The sequence below is a fragment of the Mastigoproctus giganteus genome, chromosome 10 (assembly GCF_048544385.1).
Source record: "Mastigoproctus giganteus isolate SK-2022 chromosome 10, ASM4854438v1, whole genome shotgun sequence".
In the NCBI taxonomy this organism is placed as follows: Eukaryota; Metazoa; Arthropoda; class Arachnida; order Uropygi; family Thelyphonidae; genus Mastigoproctus; species Mastigoproctus giganteus.
Window position 1 is genome coordinate 82,227,730 of NC_143584.1, and position 27,238 is coordinate 82,254,967.

At 34.8% G+C, this 27,238-nt stretch overlaps 1 protein-coding gene across 3 annotated transcripts in view; it reads left to right on the plus strand.

Annotated features, from left to right (window-relative positions):
- Positions 1-27,238, plus strand: part of LOC150079120 (docking protein 5-like) — a 453,516-nt gene that overhangs the window by 404,167 nt on the left and 22,111 nt on the right. For all 3 annotated transcript variants that reach the window (XM_090384139.1, XM_090384138.1, XM_090384140.1), the window contains one exon: positions 2,698-2,887. In XM_090384139.1, the coding sequence (XP_090240265.1) occupies positions 2,698-2,887 (190 nt within the window). The remainder of the gene's footprint in view (positions 1-2,697; positions 2,888-27,238) is intronic.

Here is a 27,238-nt window from a genome sequence, read left to right on the forward strand (position 1 = left end):
ATTCAAGATTTCGGACAAAATTGTCGGCAGAAAATTCGCAGTTGGGCATATTATTACATAAACTTTCACAACACAAAAATTGGGAAAAATTATTTTGTTCAATTTGATTTTTAAATAATTCTAATTTTGTCTGAAATGCTTTAATATTGTAGAACAAGTCATTTACAAGTAGATTGCCACTTTGAAGTGTTTTATTCAATGTATTCAAATGTTCACAAATATCTTTTAAAAATGCAAGTACCCATAACCATTTAGAGTCTTAATTCTGGGACTGGTTTTAATTTTTCGTTCATGAATATGTCTATTTCAGTTCTGAGTTGAAAAAATCTTTTTAACACATTACCACGACTCAACCATAGCACCTCCGTATGATACAACAAATCACCATATTCACTTTCGATTTCCTCCAAGAAAATTTTAAACTGACGATGGTTCAGGCCATTTTTGTGTATAAAATTCACAATGCTAATTATAGTCGACATGATTCAGTTCAAAGACAAAAATTTACCGCACAATGATTGCTGGTGAATAACACTATGAAATTGCATAGGTCTTTCAATGTTTTTGGAATCAAAATATTTATTAACATGGCCGATGAAACCAATATTTTTTCCAGCCATATTCTTTGCACCATCGGTCGTAATTGCTGTCAACAATTCCCAATCAAGCCGCAGGTCTTCAAACACTTTTGATACGCTATAAAATGTTTTCACCAGAAGTTCTATTCTTCAAGCTTTCAAGTGCAGCCAGTTCTTCTGTGACTTCAAAATTTTGATTTATACCGCTTATGTAAATGAGTAACTGTGCTGTGTTGGTAATATATTCACTTTCATCAGTTGCAATCGAAAAATTTATAAAATCTGTAACTTTTTGTTTCAGCTGATCTTTAATATTAGCAGACAAGTCTTTGATTCTTCTTGCTAAAGTTTACTCTGATAAACTTGTAGCAGCGAAGTTCTTAACTTGATCAGGGCATATTTCTTCTGCAATTGATAGGCACACTCTTTTCACAAACTCGCCATCAGTAAAAGCCCTCCCTTCTTCAGCAATGATTTGAGATGCTAGCAAACTAGCTCTAATTAAATTTAAATTCTGATTAGTGAAACATGTCATCTGTTGTTGTTGCCTCTTGAAATCAAAGCTCAGCTCTTGTAATTTCTTGTTTCGCAACTCTCCTTGAAGTTTATCGTAAGTGAGGCATGTTTTGTCGTATCATGCCATTTCAAATTATATTCTTTCAACACAGAAACTGCTTCCTTACATATAAGGCAGGTACATCGGTTATTGTCCCTTATAAAAAAATAATTAATCGACCAAAGTTCATTGAAGAATCAATTTTTCTTTTCCTTGACATCTTGATTCGCTAAAATTAAAAATTTAGTTAAATAAAGTTAAAAATAATATGCATTTATACAAATAGCACTAATAAATTGTTGCGCATGATAATCGGTGCAGCGGCCCGGCGACTATGGTCAATGAGAATAGCTGACCAGGAGAGAGATTAATACGCGTACTCGTCTTTACATTGCAAACTGCAAAGAACGCATTTCATACAGTTCTTTCACTAATACTTGATTAATATTTAGATTAGTGTTTAGCAATTGTTTTAACAGTCGCTTATTTTAACTTTACTATTTCACTTTTTGACAACTCATGTTCACCGGAAATACTCGAGGCTATTAACTTATAGCCTTGGGCACTCGCACTGTTGGGATTTCCGACATCGCAAGAAACACTGCTGCCAAGTGGAAGTGCACAGAGTTGCAACAATGTTACAAAATTATATTTGGACGCATTTACATTATATTTTGATTAAAAATATCCTTATATACGATATGTAGCAACCAAAAAAGATTTCTATAGAATAAATTTCACGAGCCAGATGAAATCAACTGGCGGGCTGGGTCCAGTCTGCGGCTGTTGGTTGAGGACCTCTGCCCTAATGGGTTGGAGCAAGTGGGAAGGAAACTTTAATTAAACATTAATTAATATAAACCAGCCTTTAATTCTATGGCTTTCAGGCCAACAACAACATAAGTAATACATGTATTTTTATTTAAGGGGTCTCCTATGTTGCTTTTAAACACCTTTTAGACCTTTGATTATCAGTTATTCTAAAGGTTTAGATTTTCTTCTAAACATTTGCATAGGCAGATTTAGTGAAGGATTTTAAATTTATATTTTTTATGGTATTTAAAAAGTTTGTGCTTATGCCAACCAACATTTGAGTCTGAAGTTTGTGCTACTGGTTTTCTCTCATTCATTCATTTACGTCTGTGGTCTTAATGATACCACAACTAAAACAAGGCGCCTCCGTAGCCAGGTGGGAAGGAGCAGCAGTGTGCAGCACACGCTTCTTGATTAGACCGGGGTTCGAGCCCGTCACCACCAAATACGGAGGATGCGGAAAGGTCAGGGACTGACCACCGCATATCCCGGAGCAATATGGCCTTAGTTGCTAATGCTCCTAAAAACAACAACAACAACTAAAACAAAGTAAAGGAAAATAATATCTCTGCTGAAAGTAGAAACCCATTGTCACCTGTAGTGTGAGACAGCTTATCTTGAACTTAGATTTATTGCACCCCCCCCCCACGTTTATTCTTTACTTTCATATATGTATAGGTAATAGATAGTTATTGGTTTATTTTTTTTGCTTGTTTGTGTGCTTAATTTACTGTTTTTATTTTTCCACAGAGCAGTTTCATGTATATCTTATGCCAACACCTAAACTTGATGTATTTGGGGAATGCTTGCTTCAAGTCACTCATGAAAATATATATTTGTGGGATATTGCTAATCCTCGCCTAAAACTTATTGCCTGGCCATTAACTGCTCTTCGTAGATATGGTAGTGATCCCACAAAGTTTACTTTTGAGGCAGGAAGGTAGGTAATCAGAGAATTAAAACTTGTAAAGAAATAGCAGTTTACTCAGAATGTTGATTATGAATTTGGCTTCTTGATTGTTTCCATTTAACAATTATGCTGCAGTAGATTTAAATGGATGGCAAATTTCTTCTGATAACAAAATAGCAGAAAGAAGTAAATCTCAAATTTTGTTAGAATGTAAATTTTATATTTGAGTGACATATTTAATTCATTTTAATAGTATATGTTAAAAGGACTACATTAATAGATGTGAGAATGAACATTAGTACTTTCCACTCACTTTTTAAAGTTGGAAAAAGTCTAATGAGATGTCTGCCCTGGAAGCATTAAGTGTGTTTACATGTGAAACCAATATTATTAAAAAGGAAAAGCAGTTGGAAATAAACTGCAAATCAAATGTTAACTAAATAAATGAAGACAATAATTGGAAAATCAGTCAGTTAAATATGAAGTAAAGCAGAGAGATACTGGAATAGGGGACAAAAGAGTTTTTGCATACTGTGTTTTGTCTAAGCAGATATTGAGTGAAAAAATGTAAGATACCAAGTCCTGAAACTAGCAGCCATATTATTTACATAATGAGTCATGTAATCTAACCAGATGTAAACTAAGTTATACTCTGTTAAATCATATCAGCTAGAAACTATAAATTCTTCCTTTTTTTTTTTTTTTTACAGGTAGTTTATGGTAAGTAATTTGTTCTGAGAAAAGTGCCAAAAATCAAAATCAGTTTTCCAATAGAAACATGATGTTAGAGGGGATTATGCAACCAGTGGGCTCATAAGCAACTTTGTGTGTGTGTGTGTGTGTGTGTGTGTGTGTGTGTGTGTGTGTGTGTGTGTGTGTGTGTGTGTGTGTGTGTGTGTGTGTGTGTGTGTGTGCCCACACATACACACAAAGAAAAAAAAAATGATAAAGGGAGAGAAAAAGAAAAAGTATAAATAGTTAAAAGATAGAAGAGAGTTAAAAAAAAAAAAAAAAAAAAAAAAAAGGGGGGGTGTATTTAATATAATACATTTAATCAAGAAGGGACATTGTACAACTCACAATTCCAACATTGTCCTAAGGTGTTAACCACTGGAAAATTGCAAGCAATAATGGCAATATTGTCTCGATTTCTGATGTAAAATACATGCAAATAAAGTACAGATAAAGCATAAGTAAAAATTAAAAATTTAGTTAAAGATTTTGATTAATGTTAATAGAAACTAAAATAAACAGAGGTAAAAGAATGGAGAAATGATTTATCTGGGTGTTAGGCATATAGTTTACAGTTAATGCTATAGAGATAGTAAAATATATATGGAAAGAGAACAAGAAGAGAACTTACCAAAATTGAAAAGGTTCAAAGAGTAACAAAAAACAAGGAACTTCAAAATATATAGTGAGCGTGTTAATTGTAATGTAAACTAGTGATATCTGACAAAAGAAAACAAGAAAACTTCCAAATATAAAACAAACTAGTGACATCTAACAAAAAAAACTGCATACATTGTATAGAAAACATCATACATAATAATATGTAGCCCCATATGCTATGTCATTCAGTGCATGCTATTTACAAAATATACACACCTAGAGAAGTCGGAAATGGTTAGTAAAAATTTAATGCCAAAGTTGAAATATAGTTGTACAGAAATATAAAAAAGAGATTTAGAAATAAATCAGACAATGAAATAAGGTTTTAAAAAAAAAAGAGATGGGGTGGGGGGTGGAAGGATTTACATATAAAAATTTTCTGAATATGTTAAATATAGATTATGAGCCAATATATAACAAATTTATATTATACTGGCACCTAGTGCTAATGCAGAGGTCAAAATGTATGAAAGATTATCTTAGGATACAATAAGCCAACCACAAAAAAAAAAAAAAAAAAGTGTACAACTATTTTTAAATTAGACAGGTTGATACTGGTGAAAAACTATGGAAGTTAAAAGTTTGAATGTCTTCAATATTCCTGGTGTTTATAACACCTCCAAAGAAACAGGCAGAATAATTTTGTTAGGTAAAATACTCATAATGGGTTCAAGAAATTGTTCCCGAGTTTTCCAGCAAGTGTGCATAGCGTTTGTACAAGAGGTAATGAACCTGAAGCTAACAGGTGTTTTATGAAATTTTGGAATAAAATATACAAAAATTTATAAATGTTAATATTCAATTTAAATTTCTTATTTTTGGTAACAATAGTAAGAGAGGAAAAAACAGGTTTGTAGGTATCACTTGACTGAAGTTCTTTAAGGTATCTTATATAGAAGATTTTAAAATTAAAGCATAGTTTGTCAGAAGCTTTATCAACCTGCGTAATAAAATGTTTCTGTACTTTTTGTAATTGAAGTTTAATTTTAGTAAAATTATGATTTAAAAGAATTATGTAAGAATAAATCATAATTTACTAAATTATGATAATTTAAAATAAATTATTTAAAATATAAATATGATTTAAAATTATAAATAAGTTTTATAATAAGATAAAATAAGTTTAAATCATAATTTAGTAAAATTATGATTTAAAATGATTTAAAAGATCTGTGAAGACAGTATTAATCCACATAAGGAAGGCTTCAAACAGGAGAGTTGTTTAAGTCAAAAGGCTTAGAATAATTATATCTAACTTTGATTTTTCTATTTTGACAATCTGTGGGTAGTAAAGAATTATACGAACTTATACATATATTAATAAGGTCCAGGAATTTAAATTTCAGGAGAAAAATAGAATATTCTTGTTTTGAATTACTCAGCTGAGATGTAAGCTTAAATTACAAACGTGATTAATGAGATGAAAAATGTGCAGACTGAAGTGAAAGGTAGAAATAAATCTAAAAAGAGCTTTCAGAATGCTAAACTTAATTCTTAAAAAAAGGTAGATTGTAATTGATAATACATTGATAGGATTGGTATCCCATTCTTAAAGTACCAGAGAAAAATTACCTAATTTCAATTTATTATTATCCTTCTCTTTAAATTTTTTGTAAGACCTTTTGGAAGGAGACTTAATAAGGTATTTGACCATTTGAAATTTGTTGTAAATACAGGTAAATTAGATATATGATTACAGATAATCTGATCATTAAATTTGTTATTAAGACCATAAGGATAGTGGGTTTTGAATTTTAACAAAACTTCTTCTATTGAAATTTCAATTTGAATTCATGGATTTTGTTAATATTAATAAATGTACAAATTCATCTAATTTTTCACTACCCATAAATTGTCAAAATACAAAAATCAGTCAGATACAAATTTTCTAAGCCCTTTGGCTTCTTAGCATGTAATTAGCATTAGTAAAGGCACATGATTGCAAGAAAGCAAGCTTATATAGCATCAGCCAAAAAAAAAAAAAAAAAAACAACCCCTAATTTCACCCATCCACTCGCTTCAAATGTTTGTCTAGTTCTGCCTATTTAAGCTATCAAATTCTACGACTACAGATGGTAGTTTGTTCCAGCAATCAACCATGTGCTAGCTAAAGGCAAACTTCTGCACATCTATCCTAAAAATGTCTTTACTCAATTTGAATTTATGCTCCCTCAGGTGATTAATCTGAGCAAGAGGAAGAATCCCATCAGCATTTAGCATGCTCAAAACATTCAAGGCTTTATACACCTCAATTAGATCACCTCGCAGGTGCCTAGTCTCCAGACACTGTAATTTGCAAAACTTAAGCCTTTCTTCGTAAGAGCAACCCTTTGTTCCATTCACCAATCTTGTTGCCGTTCTCCGTACACTCTCTCTCTAGCAGCTCTACATCCTTCTTAAAATGAGGCCTCCAGACCTGTATACAGTACTCAAGGTGTGGGCTGACCATTGCCTTATACAAGGGGATAATCACCTCCTTTTCCCCTGCTAGAAAAATTCCTGTATATCATTGACAAGACACTGTGAGCTACTCTTGCAGACTGTCTGCACTGCCCAGAAAACTTCATATCTGCCTGCACAATTACCCCCAGGTCCTTTTCGTTCTCTACCACTGTCAACGTAACCACACACTTAATACGTTACTCTTGGGGTACTGCTTCCCATATGCAGTACTTTACTTTTGTCAGTGTTAAACTTCACTTTCCACCTCTCAGCTCAACTGTTCTAGATCCTGTTGCAGCAGCATACTGTCATTAGTGTCATTACCAACCCTGCCAACCTTCATATTGTCTGCAAACTTGGACATTAAGCCTGATGTACCATCACCAATATCATTAATAAATACAGAAGACACAACACAGTAAACCCAACACTGAACCCTGTGGGACTCCACTAATAACTAAAAAGTCCCCGAAGAGCAGTGAACACTGATCACCACTCTGTCTTCTCCCACTCAACCATCTCCTTATCCGTAGCAGCAATTTGCCTCCAATGCCACAGTGCTCCAATTTGTGCCGCAGTCTTCCATGTGTGACAGTATCAAAAGACATTCTAGGATCCAAATATATGATATCAAAATTATTCCCTGCATCCAGTTCCTTTGTGACCACATAGTATCCAATCAAATTGGTCAGACAAGGCTTCCCCTTAACAAAACCATGCTGTGTCCGAGCTATAACTGAAGTCTTGTCTAGATGATCCTGCAGTGCCTCCATTAATTTCTCAGGAACAGAAGTTAAACTAACAGATGTCTGTAATTACGTGTCGCCCTTTGATCCTCCTTTGTGAATTGGGGTCACATTTGCACATCGCCAGTCCATGAGTACCTCCCATGAGTCCAAGGAAGCTCTCGTAATTATGGCTAAGGGTTTGCTTACTTTCTTTGCTGCCTACTTTAATATAACTGGATAGATCCCATTCACCCCAGGTGCCTTTCTTATGTTTATTTTCAATTTCTCCTCCACTTTGCTCTCAGTTATTAAAAAATCATCTAGCTCACTGCCAGAGTTTAATTCACCTCTAGCTCACTGCCAGAGTTTAATTCACCTCTAGCATTCTCCTCCCTGAATAACTCATGTGTGAATGTAGATGCAACATACTCAGTTTGTTAGCTACCTGAGCAGGATCATCAACAGTTGAACCATCTATATCCAGTGGACCAATCTGATTCATTCCCTTCCCTGTAGAGTTTACATAAGTAAAGTATTTTTTGCTGTTTTTCTTTGCCAAAGATTTCTCATAATCTGCCTTTGCCTGCCTAACCTCCTTTGTGACTTGGTTACAGACCAGCTTACATCTATCATAGGCTTCCGTGTCACCCATTAATTTATAAGTATCCCATGCATTTTTATTGTCTACCACATGTCTCATTAGTTCATCTCACATCCATTTAGGCCTGAACCTTGAACAATATTTCTTAGTTGGTGTGAAAAGCCTAGTAGCTTCCAAGATTAATTCTTTGAATACTTCCCACTTTGAATTTGCTGTTGGCAACATCATCAGTTGGTCACACTGTACAGAATGTAAAAACTGTCTGACACCACTGTAGTCACCTTTACTAAAGCAAAAACCCTTCCCTTTACCCCAATGGTAGTTACCTCTTTGAGTAAATCTCACTTCAGCCCACAGTGATCACTGCCCCCTAGTGGTTCCTTTATCTGCAGATTCTTAATGGATGAAGAATCTCTACTGATAATTAGATCAAGAGTATTACTCCCTCTTGTTGCCTCCCGAATATGCTGCTGTAGAAAACAATCATCTAATAAATCCACAAAAGCCTTGCTAGTGTGTGCATGACCAACCCACAGATTTCTGTCAATATCTGGGAAATTAAAATCCCTCATAACTCTCTGATTTACTGGTCCACTCTTATTTCCCTGTACAGTTGTTTATTATGCTCATCAGAGTCATTAGGCCTATAACACACTCCTGCTCAATTTTGATTTCTCAGTGCTTATGTCACACCAAACTGACTCGACGCTGCACTGTCCATCCATGTCGACTGGCTGTACTTCCTTGGATTTTGTGTTTCTTAACTAATTGCATAACCCCTCCTCCCCTCCCTGTAAACATTGTACTCCCCAAATTCCAATTCTGCATTCCCTATATTTGTGTGACACTACGTCTCTGATATCCCAACGATATCTGCCTTTTATGTTTTGACCAACACCTCAAATTTATGAAATTTATTTATCAAACTCCTAGCATTGGTGTACACGCAAATATACATGCACCTGTTCCTATTCTTAGCCACTCTAACAGTGTTTACTTGTACTGTAATGACTCCTAGCAGTCTCTGAAATCCCCTGTATCTTGTTGTCCAGGCTGCTGCTCATTTCAATAGAAGCAGTGCACGAATCACTTTCACTTCTACCAGTGAAACTGTAGAAGTGAAAGTGATTAACGCGGCTACTGTTAATCTATTAATCCGTGTATCCCCCCCATGCTAGCCGTTTTCCGATCTACCTAATACTGCCTCAATAGCATCAGCAAACAGTAATCATAAATCTGTGACCACAAATCTAGACCCTAATACCTTGGTTACATATAATTTTATCTGCAAACATCAAAATTTTCAATCCTTATTGATCTTAACTGTGGACAAATCATTACTGGGAATATGGATATTGTGTCCTACCATGAACTTAAGAAAATTCTTTCCTGCAGTTTTTAAGTTCAGGTTAACTCCTAAATTTAACTTCACCTCCTTTAGAAAACACCTCTATAAAGACCTTTTAGGATTTTGGTATATCTCTTGCTTATAAAAACAACACTGCTGTTTGAAGCCTTCGTTATTAAATTTCTGGATTAATATTGTTTTCTTGGATCTGTTTAAATTATTATTCTAAAACATATAAACTGGTTAAGTATCATAATCTTACGAAAATTGAAGTACAATTATAAGAACTACAGAACATTTTTGTTATTACCCAGACTGATAAAGCTTCTAACATGCTTTAATTTGTAAACCTATATAGAAGATACCTAAAAAAGAAAGAACTTAAATCGATACCTACAAACCTGTTTTTTTCCCTCTCTTACATAATATCAAAAAAAATTACTAGCCATAACTACAAAATTAAAATTGAATATTAACAAATAAATTTTATCTTTGTATATTTTATCCCAAAATTTCATGAAACACTTGTTAGCTTCAGGTTCAACCCCCCTCGTAAAAACAGCTATGCATATTTAGCTGGAAAAAAATTTTTTTTTAACAATTTGCTTGTTCTTGTAGGTGTTAAACACCAAATAATATTGAAGACATTCTCACCTCTGACTTTCAGTCTTTTGATCAGTATCAACCTGTCTAATTTAAAAATAGTGCTTCTGGAAAATATCAGAAGGATAAACATACAATCAAGTGTAATGTCACTTAAAGGAATAATTTAGATAATTTTTGTATTTTTAATAATTTTGTCTTTGATGGTAATTTGGTTTATCAGCAAATTAAAGATACAGCCATGGGTAGTCCAGCTTCTTCTATTGTTGCTAATTTATACCTCTACTGGTCTGAAATTCCCCTTCCACAGGACATACTACTAATTAGATATGTCATTTTGGCCTTTTATATCCTCAGGAACTTTGGAAAAGACTAATTCTTGTAACCATATTGCTAATTACTTGGATCTAAATATTAACATTGATAATAAACAACCCAGTAACAGTCAGTTCTGCTATAATGTGTTAAAAATCTCTGCATTATGTTATTTTGCGCATTAAAAACAACAGGGTGTATAGGAAAGAGGCGCAGCACTCAAAAAAAATGTTCAGTCTGGTAAGGAAAACACTAAAAAAAGTTAAAAACCCAATAAAATTGCTAACACAGGGTTAAACATCTTAAATTTCTAATAAATAAATAAAATATTAATAAATAAATTTTATAAAAATATAAACTATTGAATATGACAGATTACCTTGTATTGGTTGCAGACTATTGTACACTTATGTACATTAGCATTAGCATTAGTAGAGGCATTTGATGCAAGAAAGCAAGCTTATGCAGCATCAGCCAAAAAAAAAAAAAAAAAAAAAAACCCACTTCCACTTCACCCCTCTGTTCGTTCAAAATACCTGTCCAGCTGAGCCTTAAACTTATTTAGGCTATCAACCTCCACCACAAGGGATGGAAGTCTGTTCCACCAACCAACCACCCGCTGGCTAAAGGCAAATTTCCGCACGTCTATCCTACATCTGTCTTTCCTCAATTTGAATTTATGCCCTCTCAGGTGATTTTTCTGAGCTAGAGGAAGAATCCCATCAGCATTGAGCATGCTTAAACCATTCAAGGCTTTATAAACCTCTATCAGATCACCTCGCTGGTGCCTAGTCTCCAGACACTGTAATTTGCAAAACTTAAGCCTTTCTTCGTAAGAGCACCCCTTTGTTCCATTCACTAATCTTGTTGCCCTTCTCTGTACTCGTTCCAGCAGCTCTACATCCTTCTTGAAATGAGGCCTCCAGACCTGTATACAGTACTCTAGGTGTGGCCTGACCATCGCCTTATACAATGGAATAATCACCTCCTTATCCCTGCTGGAAAAATTCCTGTATATCATTGACAATACTCCATGAGCTACTCTTGCAGCCCGTCTGCACTGCTCAGAGAACTTCATATCTGCCTGCACAACCACCCCCAAGTCCCTTTCATTCTCTACCACTGTCAGTGTAGTACCACAGAGTTGATACGTTGCTTTGGGGTTGCTGTTTCCCATGTGTAGTACTTTACATTTGTCAATGTTAAACTTCATTTGCCACCTCTCAGCCCATCTGCTCAACCTTTCCAGATCCTGTTGCAGCAGCATAGTGTCAGTAGTGTCCTTGACAACCGTGCCAACCTTTGTATTGTCTGCAAACTTGGACATTAAGCCCGATATACCATCATCAATATCATTTATAAATACAGAAAACAATAATGGACCCAACACTGAGCCCTGAGGGACTCCATTAATAACATCAGTCCACGATGAGCAGTGTCCATTGATTACCACTCTCTGTCTTCTCCCCCTCAACCACCCCTTTATCCATAGCAGCAATTTGCCTCCAATGTCACACTGCTCCAATTTGTGTAGCAGTCTTCCATGTGCAACAGTATCAAAAGCCTTTCTAAGATCCAAGTATATAATATCAAAGTTATTCCCTGCATCCAGTTCTTTTGTGACTGCATCATAGTATCCAGTCAAGTTGGTCAGGCAAGACTTCCCCTTAACAAAACCATGCTGTGTCTGCGTTATAACTGAAGTATTGTCTAAATGATCCTGCAGTGCTTCTTTAACCAGTGCCTCCATTAATTTTCCTGGAACAGAAGTTAAGCTCACAGGTCTATAATTACTTGTGTCAGCCTTTGATCCTCCTTTGTGAATTGGGGTCACATTTGCACATTTCCAGTCTATGGGTACCTCCCCTGAGTCCAAGGAAGCTCTCATAATTATGGCTAAGGGTTTGCTTACTTCCTTTGCTGCCTCCTTTAATATAACTGGATAGATCCCATCCACCCCGGGTGCCTTTCTTGTGTTTATCTTCAACAGTTTCTCCTCCACTTTACTCCCAGTTATTTCAAGATTCTGTAGCTGACTGCTAGAGTTGAATACACCTCTGGCATTCCCCTCGCTGAATAACTCCTCATGTGTGAATGTCGATGCAAAATATTCATTTAGTTTGATAGCTACCTGAGCAGGATCATCAACAGTTGACCCATCAATATCAAGTGGACCAATCTGATTCATCCCCTTCCTTCTAGAGTTTACATAAGTAAAGAACTCTTTGCTGTTTTTCTTTGCATCCCTTGCCAAGGATTTCTCGTAATCTGCCTTCGCCTGCCTAACCTCCTTTGTAACTTGGTTGCATATCAACTTGTATCTATCATAGGCTTCTGTGTCATGTGTTAATTTGTATGTATCCCATGCATTTTTCTTCTCTGCCATACGCCTCATTAGTTCATCTGACATCCATTTTGGCCTAAACCTTGAACAATATTTCTTAGTTGGTATGTAAAGCCTAGTAGCTTCCAAGATAAGTTCTTTGAATGCTTCCCATTTTGAATTTGCTGTTGGTAACATCATCAGTTGGTCCCACTGTATAGAATTTAAATACTGGCTCAGTCCATCGTAGTCGCCTTTACGGAAGCAATAACCCTTCCCTTTACCCCTAATGGTAGTTACCTCTTTGAGTAAATCCCACTTCAGCACACTGTGATCACTGCCACCTAGTGGTTCATTTATCTGCAGATTCTTAATGCATGAAGAATCACTGCTGATAATCAAATCAAGAGTATTACTCCCTCTAGTTGCCTCCCGAACATGCTGATGTAGAAAACATCATCCAATAAATCCACAAAAGCCCTGCTAGTGTGTGAGTAACCAGCCCCCAAATTCCAGTCAATATCTGGGAAATTAAAATCTCCCATTATAAGACACTCTGATTTACTGGCCCACTCTATTTCCCTGTACAGTTCCTTATTATACTCATCAGAGTCATTAGGCCTATAGCACACTCCTACTCTCAATTTTGATCTCCCAATGTTTATGTCACACCAAACTGACTCCACACTGCACTGTCCAGCGATGTCGACTGGCTTCACTTCCTTGTTTTTTATGTGTTTCTTAACTAATAGCATAACCCCTCCCCCCTTCCTATCCTGTCTATCCTTTCTGTAGACATTGTACTCCCCAAATTGCAGTTCTGCATCCCTTATATCTGTGTGACACCACGTCTCTGATATCCCAACAATATCTGCCTTCGATGTTTTGAGCAATACCTCAAATTCATCTAATTTATTTACTAAACTCCTAGCATTGGTGTACACGCAAGTATACCTGCACCTGTTTCTATTCTTAGCTACCCTAACACAACCCGTGTGTTTACTTGTACCGCAATGGCTCCCAGCAGTCTCTGAAATACCATGCATCTTGTTTTTCAGGCTTCTGCTCATTCTAATAGAAGCAGTGCAAGAATCTCTTTCACCTCTGCCAGTGGCTACTGTCAATCTATTGGTCTTTGTCTCCCCCCAAGCTAGCAGTTTTCCGACCCACCTAACACTGCCTCGATAGCATCAGCAAATATTCTTGCACCCTTTCTATTTAAGTGTATCCCATCCCTGTAGAAGCAATCTCTCCTGTTAACAAGTACAGTCCAGGCTGAAAAAAATTCTACCCCTTGAGCCTTGCACAATCTTTCCAGGGCCGAATTGATCGACAAGGCTCTCATCATATACTCCCTCCTATCGTGTCTGGGCAGAATTGCAGACACTTTCAAATTCAACCCTAATTCTCGGCTTTTGTTGAACAGTGACCTGTACTTGTTAAGTAATTCTGCCGGTCTCCTACTCTTAATATTATTAGTGCCAACGTGTACAACTATATCACCTTTTGTGCCCTTAAAAGATGATATTCGCTCTACAACGTCATTAACCTTTGCCCCTGGCAGACATAGCTTAATTAATACTGTAATATATGCATATTAATTGATATTTCAGGATTTCTAAGAGATAAGAGGTTATAATGATTTATGCACCAACGTCGAGCCATGATGATGAAGAGGTTGAAGAAATGTACACCGAAATTGAGTGTCTTCTAGACGAGCAGAAAACCCACTACACTATCACTATGGGGTACTTCAATTGTAAGGTAGGAAAGAGGCAAAACAGTGCAGAAAGGGGAACTATAGGAAATTTTGTAATTGGTGAAAGAAATTAGAGGTGAAAGACTTATGGAATTTGCAGAATCTCAAGGATTGTCAATAATGAACACTTTTTTTTTTTTTCAAGAAAAGGGTGAACAGAAAGTAAACATGGAAGAGCCCAAATGGTTTAACAACTAATGAAATCGACTTCATCCTCACTAACAGAAGATATAAGATATATCGTGAATAATATACAAGGTAAATGTTGGAAGTGATCACAGAATGGTAAGATGCACACTTGATATAGATGTAAGACTCAAGTAAATAATACTAAGGTCTTTGAGGTAACAGAAGAGGAGATAAGCAGTATGTACTGGAACTTAAAAACAAGTTTGAGCATCTGCAGACTGCTCAGGACCAAGATATCGACGATGAATATTACAACTTTCTGAAAGTGATAAAACCCAAGAAACCTATAGGTAAAAATAAATTCAAAGAAGAAAAAATTAGTCAAGAAACACTTGTGATGATGAACCGAAGATGACAAATAAAGAGCAAGATAAACACTGACAAGAATAAAACTGAGTATACTCAGTTATGCAAAGCCGTTAAAAAGAGACTCAGAGGACATAAGAAGATTTAACACAAGAAAAGTAGAACAAGCATTAAGCGAAAACAAAGGACTTAAATCAGCAGCCATGAGCAGTAATACAGAAAGACAAATGATACTGAAACTGAAGAATAGCGATGATGTACTTATAAATAGCAGAGAAGGCATAATTCAAATAGCAGAAGACTACTATAGAGAATTATACAAGGAGCGAGGGAATGATGCCAGCAGTGGGGAAGATGGATTGCAAATTAGCAACACATACAACATACCTGATATTCTTCCTGATGAGGTAGAACATGCATTGAAGAAAATGAAAAATCAGAAAGACCCTGGAGAAGATGAAGTTACTGTAGAGTTGTTAAAATTGGGAGGAAGAGACATGAGACAAAAACTGGTAACTCTTCACAAAATGCATTAGAAAAGATGTGATGCCTAAGGATTGAGAAAATGCAATCATAGTTTTGCTGCATAAGAAAGGAGATAAATCAGAAATTGGAAATTATAGACCAATTAGCTTGTTATACCACATCTACAAGTTGTTCACAAGGGTCATTACTAACAGATTAGAATGAATACTTGATGAGAATCAACCGAAAGAGCAAGCTGGCTTTAGAACAGGATTCTCAACTATGGATAACCTTCGTATAATATCACAGCTAGTGGAGAAAGCAAATGAATATAAAACACCATTATGCCTGGTATTTGTCGATTAAGAAAAGGCATTTGACTCAATACAGCATAAGGCAATGTTTCAGGCACTAGAAAGACTAGGCATAAATACCCCATATATTATGATTTTGAAGAAAATATATGAGAATGCTACCTCCTTTATTAGATTAGACAAATACAGTAGCATATTTAAAATTGAGGAAGCTTTCAGAAGATTAGACTGGTCGCAGAAAGGAGTCAATGTGAATGGAGAGTACCTAAACCATTTACGATTTGCAGATTACATTGTGGTCATAAGCCACAATCCCAAAGAATTAGAGGAAAATCTTAATCAGTTATGCAGACATAGTAAGGATTTTGGTCTAAAGATGAATATTCCTAAAACAAAACAAGTATGCCACAGAAAGGGATATAATGATTGAAGAAGCAGAAATTGAAAAAGTGGAGTCATACTTATCTGGGACAAGTCATTAGCTGTGATAATGATAAATGGCTGGAAGTCAAGAGAAGAATAAATTTTGGGTGGATAGCATTTAGGAAATATAGTCACTGAAATGTAAAATAATCAACCAATGTATACTCCCCACCATGACTTATTGAAGTGAAACTTGGGCACTCACCAAAAGAATGGAAGAGAAGCTGAGAACTACACAGCGAAGAATGGAACGAATTATATTAGGAATCAGACTGTTAGATAAGAAGAGAAACACATGGATTAGGCAGCAAACTCAAAGGACATTCTTATCAAAATAAAATGGCCTTGGGCAGGACGCATATCTCGAAGACATGATGACAGATGGGCTAAGAAAATAACAGAATGGTACCCTAGAGGAATTAGAAGAAAACCTGGAAGACAACAATGGAGATGGACAAGTGAAATTCATGAGTTTTTGGGTAGTAAATGGATGGCCATTGCACAAAACAGAAGGAACTGGAAAGTTGCTGGAGAGGTCTTCATCCTGCAGTGGATTGAAAATGGCTGATGATGATGATGAATTGATATTTCTGTTTACTGACTCTGCTTATTTTTTACTGTTTTGAATTTTACAATCCAAAAAAAAAAAAAATAATAATAATAACGATGAACATGGCACGCACAAAAAATGGCACGAGTGAGATATAGAGTAACAAGTTTACGAAGCTATTTCTATTTTTTAAAAATAGGAATGAAGAGAAAATTCTGAAAATTTATTTAAGTTGTTTGTATGATTTCCTGGAAGGGAAATTATATTTCACCATAATAACGTAAAAGCCCACACAATCCCAGCTATTGGTATTATCGGAAATGCAATAAGATTGAGTTTACTTCCCATTTATAATAGATTGCACTAACAGAAAAGCCCAATAAACTGGGAACTGCATATTGTTTTATGGTACTGACCTGACCTCTACACATGTGCTCCTCTACCTACAGTATCACGCCTCTTGAATTTTCTGTTCGAACAGAGAAATCTGAGCTCCTGAAAACATGAGTCAGCCTACACTATCACTTGTTATCTTGTGAATAAATGACCACAGTGTCTCCGACCAATATAACTACAGTAAATGGAAAATATAGCTCTCACACATTTGACATTTTTTAAGCTTCATAAACTTGTATGTATTACTGCACAGGTCGTGACTTCATCTTGGTGCCGGATTTTGCGTTCACCTGGTGTTATTTGCAGACAAATTTGCGTATAAGCCAATGCAAAAATCTCATCATGCTTGCATTGTTCCCTAATATATCAGTCATGTTGGAGCAAATTCGCGTTGTGAAAATGCATGTTATAGCAGAACTGACTGTATTAATCTTTATAATAAATGTGATTATAATAAACGTGATTCCTTCAATTTTGAAGTAGTTCATTGTACTCCTTAGTTATCAAATATCTAAAGAACGTTCACTCGTATACCATCATTTCCCAATGTGTCAGGTTTGCCATGATTTGGCAACTCTTTTCTCGTATCTTATTTGATCTATCATTTAGGTAAAGCTCTCGATACTGTTAATTCAAAAAAATTATTTTTCCATAAATATATTGACCTACAGCAGTTGTGTGTGTTGTGATTGGCTTATTGTATCCCAAGGATATTTCACACATTTTTGGCCTTTGCATTAGCACTGGTCTAAAGAAATTTGTTATCTATTAGCTCATAATCTTGGATGTATTTAATATATTCAAAAAAATTTTTGATAAGCAATCTTTTTTTTTTAAACTATACTTCATCTGATTTATTTCTAAATCTCCTTTATATTTCTGTCCAATTATATTTCAACTTTGGCATGAATTTCTACTAATTTCATTTCTCATCATCTATGTTTGAAATTCTGTAAATAGCATGCACTGGATAGTGTATGGCTACATATTATTATGTATGGTGTTTTCTATATAATGTATGCACTTTTTTTTTTTTTGTTAGATGTCACTAGTTATGATATATAAGCAATATATTTTGAAGTCCCTTTTTATTTTAGTTTCTTCACACCTTTTCGATTTTGGTAGGTTCTGTTTTTCTTATCCCTCTATCTATTTACTGTTTCTGTAGTGTCAGTGTAGGTGGTAGGTAGAGGCGTAGCTAGGTTTTCGGCACCCTTGGAAAATTCGTGGCTACTCGCCTTTTTTCGATAATTGGTAAAATCATAATAAATAATAAGTACAGTCGGACCTCTGTTTAACAAACTTCTTTATAGCGAATTTTTATATTTAGAGATAAATGTTTTCTTTTTACCTAATTTTTTTAGAATTTGCTAAATAGAATTTTATTCTTTACAGAATTTTTTTATTTCTTCGTTTTATGGAAACGAAAAATTTCCATATAACGACTGCATTACGAGACTTAACTGGGTACGCATCGTTCGCACCTATGGCCTTCAAGCAAGCAATAGTGCTGTTGTTACGCCTGAATTAAAAGATAGAGATTGCCATCTGCAACTCAGTGGAACCCGTAAAACCTATCCAACTACCTGTCCCACATACCGAGAAGTCGAGCTGGTCAACTATTTTCTGTGTATCCACAGCCAGTGGGCAGACCAAGATGTATTAAACTATTTGGACAATAGGCTCTGGTCAACCTTCTATTGTAAGCACTCTGTTAGAGATTTAGAAGAGTGGTTTCCTTTATTCCGACAAGTGGTCATCTGTTGTTTCATGGAAGTGAAACGGCACTGTTTCAAAGCTATTGGCCTATCATCGAGCACAATGAGATACAGAGGAAATGATGCCTCCCACACTACTATCGTAGTTTTTTCTTAGGAGTTACCTGTGGTGTATCCACACCGATATTATATAGATATAAAACTCTTACTCTTAACATATTATTGTTGTTGCATTTAGTTATTTTAAATTATTTCACTTCTTACTTTTGTTGCTAACAAATTAATAAATTCATTCTGAATTTTTTTAGATAAGTAATTAGTGTGGTGTTTAATATGGGATTCCAGAGCGTTTTTCATACCAACGTCAAATTGCTGACAAATTTTATCAAGTTTAAAAATACACCACAATTTTTTTTCTTTGGTATCGATATTACTAGCATGTCCACGAAATGCCAAATTATTTTCAGCACAGAACAGTATACATTTCAATATTATTTTCAATATATGATGCCATTTCGAAATTTTGCTTCTTAGAGCTGTTTGTGCAGCATCGTCAATTAGTCCACCTTTTTTGAAGACTTTTCTAATAATTTCCATTTTGTGAAATTGTTTGTGTTGTAATGTATTATCATGAAAAAGAATGTTTGGGTTTAGATGTTTCCAATCCTTAAATCCATCTGAGCTGCAAAATGGAACATTATTTGTGCCAGACACAAATAAGAGGTATGGAAAACAATATATTGCATCTTTGTTTTTGCAATAAAATAACTGTTTCCTCTCTTTTTTTTAATATCTTCATTTTTGTATTTCCACGAATTATTGAAACAACGGCCATTAGTGACGATACATATTTAAGACTGTTTGGGACCATGTTACACCACAAGAGATCTGTTTTTGTGGGTATTAAAATTCCATGTGGTCGGATCATTAAAATTCAGACTTACATGTCCATGTTAATATTATTGCTGCCATCATTTTCTTCTACCAACTGTTGTTGGTTATTGTCCACACTTTCTAATTCTTTTAAAATAACTTCAACTGTTTGAGCTTTTTCTTGGACTTCCATTTCAGTGGCATCATTATTTGTTTCATCTTCATTCGAATCGTATTCATTTTCTTTGTCACTTTAAGGTTTGGAGTGGCTTATTGTAAGCCAGTGTAAACTAGTAGAATGCTTTTTCTAATTTCCTCTTTATGCAGTCTTTTTACGCGGTATTGATGTCCACTTTTTTTCTTTTTCTTTTGTGGCATATCTAAAATTAATTTGGCCTTTATTGTTTTATTTAAATTATAAATCACAATATTTACGATTACCTGTTTATATAGCAATCACAAAAACACTATAACGTATAACTTATTCAGTTTGTACACAATGCGTGAATTGCGAACTGCTATGCATTTGAGCATGCACTTATGAAGCGATCGCCTGATTGGTCCCTTCAGAGTTACACTCTAGACAGCAAATACAGTAAACCCCCGCTATTCGCGGGGGTTACGTTCCTGAGAAATGTCGCGAATACTGAGTTATGGCTCCCATAGTAATAAAGGGGTTCTGTTCCAAAGTATGAAATATATAAGAAAAACTAGTCTAAAATTTTGTCTATGTATGTATTATATGTATCTTCATAATATGACTATGTACATAGACAGTACATAGTGAAATGCAAGCATATGGCATCGAAATGAAAATAAGAAACAATTTAATATTAAATGTAATATTTATTAGAAATTTCAAACAAATCTTTCAAACCAGCGCCTTTGCTTGCTAGCAAAAAAAAAACATCCGGCCAGTGCTATCACCAGTTTCGCTAAAGTGTTGATAAAGGAATTTTGCCTTTTCACGAATAATGGGTGAACTTAACGGAATTTTATTTTGAGTTCGGTCTTCTATCCACAGATTTAAAGCTTTTCCATTTTTTCTAATTTAACATCACGAGTTACAGAGCAAATGTTTGAAGCAATTAGCGCGTTTTCACGGACACTATGGCGGATTTTTTCTTCCGATTTCTTGATTGATCGTACCGTTGAATCATTGATTTTATAATGTTTTGCCACTGAGGAGACACTTTCACCATTAGAAATTTTGTCTAATAACTCAATTTTATTCGCTAATGTCATCACCTTCTTTGATATTTTCACATTTCTCTTTTTATTCATAGCCATATATTTGTAAGGGTTAGAAAGAACTTGTCCACAATACAGTCACTTTCTTCCGTTAACACACTGAAAATTAATTTTCACCCTCCCTGTGCTGTCATCTTGATTCAACATCATCGAGGGATGCCATTTCATCAGCTAGCCTCGGGTGTCAAAATAGCTTGGCACTGTACTGATGTGGCCAGTCTGTGGAGTCCTTTTGGTGCCCTTGGCATCTGCACCAGTGCCAAGGCATTCCTACGCCACTGATAGTAGGCATGTCCAATTCATGCCTACCACATAAATCATTATTCCCTTTCTCTATCATTTTATTTTAGTTTCTATTAATATTAATCAAAATCTTTAATTAAATTTTTATTTATGCTTTGTCTGTACCTTTACTGGCATATAATTTACTTCAGAAATAGAAACATATTGCTGTTATTGCTTTTAATTCTGACAGTTGACACCTGAGGATAAAACCAGGATTGTGAGTTTGTAGCAATATCCCTTCTTCATTAAATATATTATATGACTATATTCTTTCTTAATTAAATTTACGTGTGTTATTTGAAATCCATTTTTTTTTCTTTCTCTTCTATCTTTTAACTATTTATAAATTTCTTTCCTTATTTTCCTTTCATTTGCCTACTTTTCTTGCTTCACCCCTTTTTCTTTACACACACACACACACACTGTAAATGCAGTTAAAGAAGAAAAGGAACAACTTTTCCTTTGTGGATATTTTGTTATAATTTCTTTTGAGGAATTTTTTGGAGAGTCTGAAGGAAATTTGAGCCTTCTTAAAGAATGTATCCAGAGAAATTTGTTTAGCTGTTCTGTTCTAACTAAAAATTACTCTGTATCATTCGTAGACTTTGATTATCATGTTGTTAATCTTTGTTCTGCTTTCAAAGTTGGGACCCATTTCCTCTAACTGCCATGGCTGCTTCTAAGTGTTTAAAGGTCTCATTCATCTGCTTGGTTGTGGCACCCTGTGATGAACTCTCTTGAACTGAGGTGTAATTATCTGAATTGATTTGCTTTTCTAGAAAAAGAAAATATTCATTGGTGAGTTCCTGAGAATGAGAGGAAAGCCATCCCAAATATCATCCAGTTAAACTTCAAACTGCTAGTCATCTCCAGAATGTCGGCATTGAATTCTTTAATCCACTTTCTCAAGACTCTTTATTATTCATCACTCATAACTTCTTTTCAGTTACTCTGTGTTAAAAGATATGAGGCATATTAGCTGAAATTTCCCTTTGATCCATGGGCTGGAGCAGTGATGTTTTGTTGGGGAGACAAGAATAACCTTCATGATAGGGCTGCATAAAGAAGGAATGTTCCAGAAGTAATAGTGCTTTAAATAGCAGGTTGTTCTGCTGAACATAACCCTAGAGTTCTTTTGGGTTTTCAGTGTAATAAACAAGTGAGGGTTTCAGCTTGAATCACTTGCAGCATTTGAAGCAAGAAAATATTGCATTTCGTTTACTGGTTTTAAACTAATCACTCGTATTTCTTCAAAGCTAGCTAATGTATGTTCTTAAAGGCATTGTAAAAAAAAAAATCCTAGTTACTTTGATATTGAAGACTTGCCTGGAAGACTAGCCTTCTTTTTCAGTGAATTGTGCCATTTGCTTAAGAAAAAACTACAGTAAACAGATAAAAAGTGCATAAAATTACATTTCACATTTGGGATTTTTTTTTTTTTTTTGATTCATTGAAATTAGTAATCGACTCATTTGTTGAAATGTGAGAATTACTTTCAGTAAATTGCAAAAATTTTAAAAAGGTAGATCACAGAACCATTAAATGCTAGCCAAACTTAGCAATTCTCTAGTGATGCAAGTGTGGATTGACGTAAGGCAAGGACTGTCTATAATATAATATATTTATTTATATTTCCATTTATATGTATGTACAGGTAATCCTCGTATAATACGGTAAGTTGGTTCCTACAAAATTTCGTGTAATGCGAAACTTTGTTAAATGGGACTAAGAACCAGTACAAAAAGGGGCTACATTCCAAAAGCTAACAAAAATACACTTTTTTTATATAAATATTGGAAACTTTATTTTTATAGTAGTAATAACTTAATATTTTAACTTTATTTTTATAATAGTAGTAACTTAAATAGTAATAACCGAACAAACATGTTATCTTACAAACTGTGATACTTATATATCAGATAATGTACGTTCATTTAATTTTCTTCCTCCTCATCGCTGCTAAACACAATCTCTTCTGCAGCAACCAGATTTCATGTACCTTCTACTTTCTTTAAACGTATGGCGCCTCCGTGGGCAGGAGCAGCAGTGCGTAGCATACGCTTCTTGATTAGACCTGGGTTCGAGCCCGTGACCACCAAATACGGAGGATGTGGAAAGGTCAGGGAATGACCACCGCATATCCCCAGAGCAATATGGTCTTAGTTGCTAATGCTCCTAAAAACCAAATAACAACAACTCTTTAAACGTTACGAACTGCATGCTTCAAAGTAACAATTTTTTATGGTCTGAACAGGCACAAGTTCAATAACCCAGAGATCTCCCAACAAAATACAGTGGAACCCCGCTTTAAAGATATAGACCGGGCTAGCCGGGTGGGTAAAGTACCTGCCTGGCAATCCAAAGGTTGCGGGTTCAAATCCCGCCTCGGACTTGGATTAGAGTAGTGCAAAAAAACTTTGAGAGGTGCATTATAGCCACAGAAGCCGATGCGCTAACAAAAAAAAAAAAAAAAAAAAAATCTCACCCCAGGGGCTTACATCTGGTGAGTATGGGGCTTGGCAAACCCAGGGTCCCGAGCTGGATATCATCGTTCTTCTTTCTTGGTGATTCCCTTCAACTTCTCTCTCTCTCTCTCTCTCTCTCTCTCTCTCTCTCTCTCTCTCTCTCTCTCTCTCTCTCTCAGGGTAACACAGGTTTTTTTTTTTTTTTTTTTGGGTAGTGCAGTATAAGCTTCAGGCTTCCTTGCACCTTATGGCTAATAATAATAATAATAGATTTAACTTTATTAAATTTATTATTTAATAAAATTATTTATTAAATTTATTTATTAATTAACCAATTAAGAGTTAAATGATATGGGAAAATCGGAAGAATATTTTCCAGTTAACAAAATAAAAATAAATTTTCACTTATGTACATAGCTTAATTAATACGTACTGTAATATGTACATACTAACTAATTGATATTTCTGTTCACTGACTTGTTTTGGTTGTAAAATTTAAAACAGTAAAAATGATAAGCAATCACAGCACGCACAAGTTGCAACAAACACGATACACACAAGTGAGATACGAAGTAATGAGTTTCTGAAAATTTATTTGTTTTTTGTGATTGAAGATTTCATGGGGTGGGGGGGAAACACATTTTACCATAATAACGTGAAAACTCACAGAATTCCAGCAAATGCAAGAAGATTGAGCTTACTAACCGTTTATAATTGATTACACTAACAGAAAAGACCAATAAACTGGAAACTGCAAATTGTTTTTATTGTTTTATGGTAGTGACCTCCAGAAATGTTTTACCATAAATAACGTGAAATAACACATTTTACCATAATAACGTGAAAACTCACAGAATTCCAGCAGATGCAAGAAGATTGAGCTTACTAACCGTTTATAATTGATTACACTAACAGAAAAGACCAATAAACTGGAAACTGCAAATTGTTTTTATTGTTTTATGGTAGTGACCTCCAGAAATGTTTTACATAAATAACGTGAAATAACACATTTTACCATAATAACGTGAAAACTCACAGAATTCCAGCAAATGCAAGAAGATTGAGCTTACTAACCATTTATAATTGATTACACTAACAGAAAAGACCAATAAACTGGAAACTGCAAATTGTTTTTATTGTTTTATGGTAGTGACCTCCAGAAATGTGCTTTGGAAAAATATTACGAAGGCGATATCGAGTCAACAACAGAGATTTACAAAAAAACTAGCAAGTCAACAACAGAGATTTACAAAAAAGGAAATGTTGAAAATTACATCTAGCATAATAGCAGGGTTTTCCCAGCACAAAATCTCAATCTCAAAATCTCAAAATCTCTCCGTAGCCAGGTGGGCAGGAGCAGCAGTGCGTAGCACACGCTTCTAGATTAGACCGGGATTCAAGCCCGTGCCCACCAAATGCAGAGAATGCGGAAAGGTCAGGGAATGACCACCGCATATCCCCGGTGCAGGATGGCCTTAGTTGCTAATGCTCCTAAAAACCAAATAACAAACAAACAAAATCTCAAAAACCGTTTTGTAGACGTACCATGTTATACGGGGGGTTGCCTGTATATATATTATATAATATAATTAAAATAATGGATTATGGATCTGGAACACTGCTAGTGATAGCAGAAATGCCTAGCAACCATAATGAGATATAGACAAATGGATTAGATAAGTGTATGGGTAGGAGTGCTGACCTGACAGGTGTAGCTACAATGGAAAAAATTAAAAGTGCCTGAAAAATAAAAGCAGATTACCTAAAAAATTATATAAATAAAATTGAATGAAAATATATAAATGATACTTAATGCTGCAGGTCCTAAGATTTTAACTACATCATCATCAAGGGCCAGCAGCAAAAACCAAAGGAAACATAGCAGTAAGCAAGGCCTCTGTTTCTGTTATGATGTATATGGGGCAGACAGAAAAAGTGAGCAAACATATGCATCATAGCCGACCCAATAGAGACCAAAAAGAAAAGGAAATAAAAAAAACAAAAACAAAAAATACTATAATACTAAAATAAATAAGTAAAATGCAAACTTAAGCTAAAACCAATTGATTCCAGTTAAAGAAAAAAAATTAATAAATAGCAAACTGCCCTACCTGAATTTTAACAAAGAAAGCGAAATATCAGGACAAAAGCAGAGTCAGTATATGACAACTTACTGAGTGAAGAGAACATAACAGGGCTGTAATGGAGACAAAGAAGCAAGCCGATAGTTCCCAGCAAATTTATAATTCATTGGGAACTATCAGCTTACTTCTTTGGTCTCTGTTACAGCCCTGTTATGTTCTCTTCACTCGGTTCGTCGGTAAGTTGTCATATCCTGACTATTTGCTTTTTGTCCTAATATTTCTCTTTCTTTGTTAAAATTCAGGTAGGGTGGTTTTGCTATTCATTAATTTTTTTATTTAACTGGAATCAATTTGTTTTAGCTTAATTTTGCGTTTTACTAATTTTAGTATTATAGTATTTTTTGTTTTTTATTTATTTTTTTCTTTTTTGTCTCTATCAGGTCAGCTATTAATTGCATATGTTTGCTTGCTTTTTCTGTCTGCCACATATACATCACAACAGAAACAGAGGCCTTGCTTATTGCTGTATTTCCTTTGGTTTTGGCTGCTGGCCTTTGATGACGTAGTTAAAATCTTAGGACCTACAGCATTAAGTACCATTTTTATATTTTCATTTAATTTTATTTATATAATTTTTTAGGTAATCTGCTTTTACCTTTCAGACACTTAATTTTTTAATTTTTTCCATTGTAGCTACACTTCCTATATATATATATATATATATATATATATATATATATACAGGAACTCCCCGACTTACGTAAGTTTTTGCATCCCATAGGAATAAATGGAGGTATCGTGAAAATATCATAATAACCCAATAACACATTTATTAATTTATTTTTTTAATTCATTCCGAGTCATTGAAAGCTGGAAATTTCGCTATATTACTAAAGCTATTTATCTCTCTAAAAGGTCATATTTATAATGGAAATTGAATTGTTATCAATTGCTATTCTTTTATTATTATCATATGTTCCCGTTATAAGAATCAGTTTTGAACACCTTTGTGATATTTTTCTAAAGCACTTTCCGGTTTATTGGGCTTTTCTGTTATTGCATTTGTCATAATCCCGATAACTGCAATTGTGTGGGTTTTTACGCTATTATGGTGAAATGTGTTCCCCTACACTGAAATCTCCAATCGTATAAAAAACAAATTTTCAGACACTTCTCTTCATTCCTATTTAAGTATTACAATGATGAAGGGAAAGCAACCAACGAAAAGTGCAAGTGGTGGTAGTATCGGGAAACAAAACAAAATTGATTTAAAAATGAAGATGAAAATGATTAAGAAGTATGAAGCAGGACAAAGTTTGTCATCTATTGCACAGGAATTAGGTCTCGTTGCTTCAACAGTGAATACTATCTTAAAGGACAGTATACATGTAAAGGAACATGTCAAAGGATCAATGCACTTAAGATCGACAGCATTCAGGTGCTATACAAAGATGGAACAGCTGTTAATTATATGGATGGAAAATCAGATTCAGAAGCGAGTGCCCCCGAGTCTAATGACCATTCCAGCAAAAGCAACAAGAATTTTATAAA